General features: G+C 41.4%; 1 protein-coding gene across 8 annotated transcripts in view; it reads left to right on the plus strand.

Moving 5' to 3' along the window:
- Nrp1 (neuropilin 1) overlaps positions 1 to 9466 on the plus strand; it is a 145712-nt gene that overhangs the window by 99657 nt on the left and 36589 nt on the right. For all 8 annotated transcript variants that reach the window (XM_023701927.1, XM_023701926.1, XM_023701925.1 and 5 more), the window contains 2 exons: positions 1780 to 1935; positions 4911 to 5055. In XM_023701927.1, the coding sequence (XP_023557695.1) occupies positions 1780 to 1935; positions 4911 to 5055 (301 nt within the window). The remainder of the gene's footprint in view (positions 1 to 1779; positions 1936 to 4910; positions 5056 to 9466) is intronic.

The following is a 9466-nucleotide window of genomic DNA, read 5'->3' on the forward strand; positions in this document are numbered from 1 at the left end:
ATGCAGCAACTGGAAAGTAAGATTCAGGTGTGGTTGAGGATTTTGCTTTGCTTTGCTTTTGTTGCTATTTTCAAGGAAAATGGCCTTCTGTTGCCTCTAAGTGGCAGATATCTTACTGCTGACGTATCTTGTCAATTCTAGTCATTGATGTCTTGTAATTACTTTCTGTGTCCTTTAAAAAGCACTCACCATGTTCATGTGTTTCACTTTTTAAGCATATTTCATTTTTTTCTACAAAACACTGACCATACAGTAGAAAAAGGAAAAGGAACGATTATAGGAATAATCAAATGAATGAATAAAAGAATGCTGAAAATATTTCTAATATATAGAGACTAGTAATTGGTTATATTTAAATTTTTTGCTTAAGTTATTGATTATGAAAATAATAAAACTTTTAAAATATTTGACTTTACTGGAACTTTCTATAAGACATATGAATAAAGACAATATAGAAAGAGTTGTAAAGTTGTATGAGTCAGCTTTCTATTACTGTAACAAATACTTGAGATAGCAAACCTATGAAAAGTAAAGGTGTAGGGACTGGAGAGATAACTTGGTGGTCTAATCACCTGCTCACCTGCCTGGCAAGCACAAGGACCTGGGTCAATCCCCAGTACTGCATGCTGTACCTGCCCTAGAACCCCAGGTATGTCATGCCAACCACCAGAACGAGGCATGGTGGCACACGCCTAGAATCCCAGTGCTGGGGAGGCTAGGACAGGAGGATCACTACAAGTGCAAGCTGCAGAGCAAGACCCTGTACCAAATAAATAAATGAATAATATTTTTTTTAAAAAAACAGGTGTACCTTGACTTATGGCTTTAGAGGTCTTAGTTCATGGTCAATTGGCAGCTGCTTAGAGCCTGTCAGGCAGCAGCACATTGTAGTGGGAGCAGGGGGCAGAACAAAACCTGTCCCTGCCACGATGTTACCCAAATAGCCCAACCTTCAGGGGTGTGACATGAGCTGGTGAGGGTCATGTGGGGACCTGAGCCGTCATGTGGGGGCCTCATCCACTGGACAGTTACAGGGCTTGCCTCACAGGCCCTGGCAGCTGCTGCAGGGAGGCATGATTCCATCCCAGTGAAGCCTGGGAATCCTGCTGCCTCTTGAGCTGTGCTACCAAATTCAAGAACCTGAGAAACCTTAGGGAAAGAAGGAGTGCAGGGCCCTCTCCTCATTAGAGATCCCCACTCCACTCCAGATTCTCAGTCTGTGCCGCCTCATTTCCCAAACCACAATATCCCTGGTGATTTAAATCAGTATTAGTTCAGTCTGCACTGCATTGGAAAGAGGGAGGATGCCAAAGAGGTTTGCAGTAGGATTGTTTTAGATGGAAATCCTACTCTAGCCCTATTCAGTGCCTGGCATCTTCATTTTTCTCATTTGTCTTCATTTTATGTTTCTAAAATGACATACATAATGTACAAGGGGCCGGGGAGACAACTTGGAAGATATATTGAATATCTTAGAAAAATAAGGACATGATATTGAACGCAATTTTTGTCTGTAAACCAGAAATCACACAATACAGGTTGCAGCAAAGACAAAGTTCTCTCCCTTCTTCCAGCGGTAGGAACCAGCCTGGGCAGTTGCCATCTTTGCCTTTCTGTACAAGTGGGTGGGGATGGGCTGTCGACCCCAGGTGGAATCAGGTCCCCTGATCACACGAGGCTGGCAATGGCCGTGTGGAGCCCATTAAAATGAAAACAAAGCACTACTGGTTGTAACCGTTCAGGAGCGGCCTCCTGACCACGCTTGCCACTGTGTTGCAGGTGGACCTAGGCTTCCTACGCTTCGTGACTGCTATTGGAACCCAGGGTGCCATTTCCAAGGAGACAAAGAAGAAATATTATGTGAAGACTTACAGAGTAGACATTAGCTCCAATGAGGAAGACTGGATCACCATTAAAGAAGGAAATAAACCTGTGGTAAGTTTGGCTGTCATGTTCAACCAATTCAGTCTTGTAAATGGATGATCAATTTTTACTTGTTTGTTTTGGAGCTCTCTGTCTGGTCTGGTTTATTTTTAAATTGATTTAAAATTAAAAGTGCAATTAGAGGTTTAAATCTGACCAAGGGGTCTCAAGTTCCCAGATCCAGAAGCCAAGTTTATTTGAAGTTATAAATGTTTCCAAGAAAAGTCAATATTGGCCAAATGAAGTGACAGACTCAAAATTCACTTTAAACCTCCCAAGGGGACCTAGACACTGCATAGGATACACACTGTCCTCTTACCATTTTCAGAATTTTATTTTAGGGTTTTTTTTCCATGTGTTTTTTTTTTTTTTTTCATTCCCTTTCATAAATTCTTTTTTTCTATTTTTCTCTGTGATGGGCTTGCTTTAGAAACACCTTGTCATCTACCCTCAGGGGTTCATAGGCTAATTTACAGGTGTGTCTAGAGCTTTCTCGTAGGATCACAGACGACTAAAGCTCTCTCATTGTGTTCCTTCAGATCACGTGCCACCTCCTTACTGCTTTCAATCTTGGAAGCAGCTCAGACCAGGAGGTGTCCCAGGTGCTCGCCCCTCGATCCTGTTCTCTCTCTCTGCCAGTTTATTTGAAGTTCTATTTCCTCTTATTTGCTAATTAGGATGTTGGAGAATCCATCTTCACTGTTTTCCTAAAATTGAAAGTTTGCCCTGGAGACAGAATCAAATGCAAAAAAAGCTGACAAAGATAGTGGCAAAGATTCAGGTATCTCAAAATTAGGAGCTTGGAAAGAAGCCAGTGAACATGTCCTTGTCTGACTTTTCAGTATTTGTGGCCTTGATCCTCTCTTTCTGGGACTGGAGCTGAGAAAACCCTCAGGAGTATGAAGTGAGAAGAGAACTTTTCGTTTCACTCTTTAGCTCAGTAAGGCAGATGCAGATATAGGTGGACTGCTGCCCCAGAGGCCAAAGTTTCTATGGAAGGCAAGTTCAAGGTCCATCCAGCCCTGGAGGACATGGAATCAGGCAAAGAAATCTGGAAGGAAAAAATCCTCACAGTCCACACTTATGGAAATTGGGGAAGTTCATTATGACTCTGTGACTAGAGCTGCTGAGAGCACCTGAAGGTTTTGGAGGAATCTGTACAGGTATACAAAAGGGCTTCCAGGAAGGCAGGCAGAAAGGATAGGGAAGTGTGTGACAAACCCTGACATCTGTGTGAGGACAGCTGAACCTAAATGAGCTGAGAACATCCTGCGGGAGGCCGCGCCCCACTGCCCACCCTTCTATGTACTTCGAGGTTTCAGCTGCATTCCTCTCCCATCTTACCTGCTTCCTCTGGCAGCACCCGCTGGCCTTCTGCCTGAGCAGTCTCCAGCTGCCCTCGAGGTTGCACAGAACGTGTGCACTTACATGCTTATCACTACACTATGAGGTGCTCCCTCTGTGCAAGCAAAACACGCATCCTTCAAGGGGCACACAGCACTCCTGCCTACATCTGGAAAAGATCCAGTGCCTGTTCAGACAGCCACATCACAGGGGGCTCCACCCCTCCTGACCACTGTCCCTTCTTTGCTATACAAAATGTTCCCACATGGGTTGTTTCCAGAGAGAGATGCTGAAGCAGGACAGGAAGGTCCAGGCCCTCACAGGTGAGGATGAATTCTGATGTTAAATCATTCCCAGAGAGGAACAAGGCCCACAGTCTCTCCTATGACCACCTCTGGTTGTACAGGCCACTTAAACCAAATGAGGCAAAATCTCCAGCTGGACTCACAAGCCCTTTCACTGGAGAGAAGAGTGATCTTCAAGAAAGTGCTGTTCTTCTCACAGGCCCACCTAGGATAAGGGGGACTCCTGGAGGAAGTCCAGGAAAACAGTTCCTCCACTAAGACCCTTCCCTAAAATTAAAAAAAAAAAAAAATTTAAAAAAATAAAAAAAACCCAGGAAGATGGCTCAGTGGAATAAGCACTTTCCTGGCAAAAAGGTTGTGCTCCTGAAGGCCCATGGCATGCTGGTTGGGCCACCTGAGAGGTCATGCAGAGGCTCAAACCAGGGAGCACAGGTCCAGGGCTGAGAGGGGCTACTTCCACACAAGCTGTCCCCACCTCAGTGCAGACACCAAAATCCAAGCGACCAGAAGTCCTCACTCCCCCAGAGGTATGTCTAGTGTTCATATAAGGACAAATGTCTCTCCCCCTCAGAGACCTTGTAGACAGCCCTGCTGCAGCCCCTGTCCAGGCAAAGTGGCCCCAACAAACACTGGGAAACTAGTTTGTGCTTGACCCTGGCTACACTGGCATTCACGCACTTTGCCTTCCTCAGAGTGAAATGACTCATTTTAAACCTAGAAGCCCTGGGAAAGCTGATTCTCAGTTAAAGAATCATTCATAATTCATTTTGACTTTGGTCACTAAATATAATTTCACCAATAACCCGAAAGGATTAAAGTCATTAATTCGGGTCCAGGATAAGATCTTTCATCAAGAAATGGAGTCAGAAAGGAGAATGCTTCTTGCCTTAGCGCTGTCTCCAGGAGCAAAACCTAGAATTCCAAATAGCCAGTTCTGCACTAAACTCCAAAAGCATTTTCTTCAGGGTCTCCTTGAGCAGTAAAATGCTAAGAGTCCCTGTGAAATGTCTGTAGGTCCTCTGATAAAGTTAATAATGTTCTACTTTTTACAATAATAGCATGTGTCCTTTAATAAATGTCACTCTTGTAACAGTGTTTTTACAGGCTGTAGCCTCTCCATAAAACCAAACAGATGATTAGAACAACATTTTATTTTGGACACGATTCTTCCTGATTACCTTCACTTTGAAAAGTAACATGACGAGTTATTAATGTTGCTTTAAACCTGATCGACACACTGAAATTATGAATAATTTTATAAGCATCTGTGAAAACATTTTTATTTGTTGTAAATACAACAAAATCTGTTAATAAAGGGTCCTCTATCTTCCCATGCAGATCTTCCAGGGAAACACCAACCCCACAGATGTGGCATTTGGAGTTTTCCCCAAGCCACTAATAACTCGATTTATCCGAATCAAACCTGTGACTTGGGAAACTGGTATATCTCTGAGGTTTGAAGTCTATGGCTGCAAGATAACAGGTAAGCTCCCACAGGGGGTTGCCCCATGGAGATCAGTGCAGAGCCTTAATCCAGGGAGAATAACTTGGTATTAGCAGGATCATTTTTATTTGGCAGTTAAGAGCATATACTTTGAATTTGAACAAATCAGAGTTCAAAGCTTGTCTTACTACTCACTGGTCTATTTCTTTGGACAATGTATTTAGATAGCAAGTGCTTGGTTATTTCACTTGGAAAATAATTGTAGGACTGCACTCCACACAGCTCCTTGTGGTGATGGATGCAATCATGAATATAAAGAATTTAGCACCTGCATTTGGCATGTAGAGGCACTGGTTTGTGGCTCCTTGTCCAGTACACTGGATGCTCTGTGAAGGTGAGATTCATGTTTGGCATCATTATTTAGTAGATTTACAATAAATAAAGGCTGACCAAATAGCTCAGCGGATTAAAGCACCTGCAAGCAAGTGCAGGGGCCAGGGGTTTGATCCCTGGGCCTGCCATACCAGCCCTGTCCCCAGGGCACACTGTGAGGGCAATTGAGACTGGGCGTGGTGGCATGTGCCTATAATCCCAGCTCATAGGAAGCTGTAAACAGGCAGATCACTACAAGTCTGATCTAGTAGTGAGATCCTGAACACCCTGTAGACCCTTCCCTAAAGTACAAAAACAAAAACAAAAAGACACCAGGGAGATGGCTCAGTGGAATAAGCACTTTCCTGGCAAGCACAAGGGCCTGAGTTCAATCCGGATCTAAAAAAAAAAAAAAAAAAAAAAAAAAAAAAAAAAGAGCTGTTTCAAGAAATGTTCTCCACTGGCTTTCTCAATAATTTTGAAATATAAAAGGGAGCCCCATCATCTATAGTTAGTGAGTATAACTTACAGTTTCTTTTCCTCCCTGACTAACCACACAGACCCTGAGGTTTTATCTGTTTGTTGCATAGACTGTACTAACAATACAAATCAACCCATAGTTTTATAATTTTAAAAAATGTTTTCTTCAAAAATCAACAGGACTTTAAAAAGTCCCCATTAAACCAGGTGTAGTGGAACATGCCTATAATCCAACACTCAGGAGGCTGAGACAGAAGGATTGCTGTGAGTTTGAGAGCAGCCTGGACTACAAAGTGAGTTCAAGGCTGGCCTACACTGCATAGTGTGGACCCTGTTTCAAACAGAACAATAAATAAATAAATAAATAAAATTTTAAAAATCCCCATTAAATGTGGAATAAGTACATAGATTTTTCCCTTTGAGAAATGAAGAGGGTGAGGAAGAAGGTGATGAAGAAGGTGAAAAAGCTTTGACTTTTTCCATCAGAGATTAAGTGACTGAAAAAGCAGGCCACGTCAGGGCAAAGCTAAAAGTCAGAGAACAGCCCAGCTCTCTTTCTGTGGCTCTCAGTTCTGTTCTGATTTATTCATTGATTTCACTGTTCTTTTTCTTATTTTCTTTTGCCATGTGTTTGTTTCATTTTGTTCTGTTTTTGCATTGATGGGGTTAAAATCTAGGACCTCTTGGATGCTAGGGAAGCACTCTGCGTTCAGCGACTTCTTCGGCCCCATTATTCTGTGTTGTGTTATAAACAGCAGTCATGTTCCAATTCCTTTCCACTTCAGGAGCTACATCATACTCTTCCATCAGAAAAGCTTCCACAGCAATCAAAAATCCAGTACAAATGTGATCTTCGTAGTAAGCTTAAAAGTTGTACATCAGAATCTGGAACTGACTCACTAAGGCAAAGCAAAGAACTTCTAGGGTTCTGTGAACTGACTTTTGATATAATGTTGTGTACTTATTCAGGGTGTTTACTTTTTATGTTGGTGCTCTTGATATAATTATTTTTAGAGAAAGAAAATATTGACTTTTCAAGGAAAAAGTATACTCTTGAGAATTTTCCGTGAACTTATAAGCAATTTGGAGACAACCTAACAAACAATGAAAACTGTACTTGATCCTAGTAGGCTTTAGTTAGGAAAATAAAAACTATCTTAATTCATACCAGAATTGTATTTATTTCCATCTCAGAAGCAGACTTGTTTGTTATCTTAGGATCTAAGACTTACAAAGTTCAAGGGCTTGGAAGCAGGAATTGGGTGGAAAGGGGATTGGAAGATGAAAAAATATTGAAAGATTAGATATAACCTTGGCTTTATTTTTGAGCAGCAATCAAATGACAGAAAGTTCTAGGTCATTTCAGAGCATAACACATTTCAGAGGCTACCCATAAATTTGTAGGAACAAGGTCACTTAAGGTTTGGGTGGAACTTTCTGGTCCATTTCTCCAACCTTATCTCATATCACTATATTTTTAAAAATGAAATAAAATTTACAAAGGTTCCAAACATGTTAGTCTGAACTCTGAACTCTGAATTTCTAGCCTCTTAAAGATTTATGTCCTATCCTTTTAGTTAGACAAAATACTTACTTGAACCTAAATTGTCCTTTTTAATTTTGACAAATATCTCCCAAGAGGTAACCCTAGAAATGTGAACAAAGAAAGCAAATAATTTATTGAAATTTATAAAAATAGTTAAATGATTGTTATTGAAACATAGATGTTTAAAAGAGGATATTGTACTATTTTAAAGATAGTCTATTTTGTAATTAAAGGAGCCAATTTTATAAGCAAGATTCTGCATTTAGACTCGTGCTTCTAGCCCCTTAATCTTACCCATAGTATACTTTCCATTACCGTGACTTGGGCTTACCAGTCACACAAGTCAGGGGTTTCACTGTAACGACCCACACGTGTGTGCACTGTGCTGTGGCCCGATCCCAATTCCCACTCCCCTCCCCTCTGTATTCTCATACTCTCCTGGTGGTCTCCTTCTTCCTGAAAATCTGCCCTCTCTTTCCAGCTATTTTTGGTCAAAGTTTCTTCATATGAGAGAAAGCATGAAATACTTGTGTCTCTGTATCTGCTTATTATCAGTTCCCACAGTAAACTTTGGTTCCATCCATTTTCCTGAGAATGCCATTATTGCATTCTTCTTTATGACTGAATAAAACTCCGTGGTGAATGTTGAACACATGGCTTACTCTGTTGGTGTGTGGACATGGACCTAGACTGACCCAGTATCTTTGTAATTGTGGGTAGCTCCACCATAAATGTGAGCGTGCATGTACCTATTTCATATGCTGACTTTGTTTCCTTCAGAAATATAATCAGGAATGGCATAGCTAGATCCCGTGCTAGTTCTATTTTATTTTTTCAAGGAATCGCCGCACTGTTCTCTAAATGGCTCTACTAATTTACATCGCACCTGCAGCATATAAAGGTTCCTGTTTTTCCATATCCTCACCAGCATTTGGTTTTTCTGTTATTTTTGATACTAGCAGTCATCTAACATAAATTTAAGTCTTTTTTTTTTTTTTCTAATAAGATAGCTGTAATTTCCAACTAATTGATTTGGGCAGATTTTTAGAGGCCCCATGTTCTGGGGATGATCACGGACAGGAGGTACATGGGGTGTCCAGGGCCATGCACGGGGCATCTTGCCTCTCTGATCCCCATTTTATCATCTCTAAGATTAACCTTTGCACAGTTGCAATGATGATTAAAAGAAAAAAAGAACATTTGTAACATACTGGGTTTAGAGTACCCGGTCACTGAAGTGTACTCAGGGCCATAGAGCAGGACACGGGACTCGGTAAGTGGGGTCCAGGAGGAGCTGCAGCAGGCAGTTTCAGCAGGACAATATCAGTATTTTTTTCTTGGCTACCAGAATTTTCTCCTTTTTGAGTCCCCAGTTCCCTGAGAATGCAGATTAATGAGAGAGCAGGGCTGCTGGACCCCCTGATGGGAAAAAAGCACATAAGAGAAGGAGTTTGGGTCCCTTTTCCCTGTGTACCCTGCTGCTGGGAACATAGCAAGCGTGCAGTGGTTACTCCTGAGTGAGTGAGTGAACTGCACCTCTGTCCGTCCCTTGTGACAAATCAGTGGCCTTAAATTTCCACCTCTACTGCTGCATAGGAAATCCTAACGATCAAGGTTAAAAAACTAAAATAAAATTCCACCAAAAGAAATGGCACACACCTGTAATCCTAGCATTCAAAAGGAGGAGGCTGGAGGATCACTGTGAGTTCAAGACCAGCCTGGGCTACAAAGTGAGTTCAAGGCCAACTGAACTGCATAGTGAAACCCAGTCTCAAAAAAACAAAACAAAACAAAACAACAACAAAAAAAAAAACAAATTGAAAATTGCTATTTGAACATATCACTTAGCTTCCAAAGCATCCAGAGCTCCAAGTCTTAACCTAATTTTTGCTTTCAGATATTACTTTTTCAGAAATATAGCAGTCTTAGAGCAATCCAGGACATTCAATACTGTACCACCACAGAGAGATATAAAGAAAATGAGATTGGAGCAAACAGTTGTGCTTTATAGGTGTTTGATGAAGGAATATTTTCTTTTTTTTTTTTTTTTTT

The sequence above is a fragment of the Octodon degus genome, unplaced genomic scaffold, assembly GCF_000260255.1.
Source record: "Octodon degus isolate 3935 unplaced genomic scaffold, OctDeg1.0 scaffold00144, whole genome shotgun sequence".
NCBI classification, from domain to species: Eukaryota; Metazoa; Chordata; class Mammalia; order Rodentia; family Octodontidae; genus Octodon; species Octodon degus.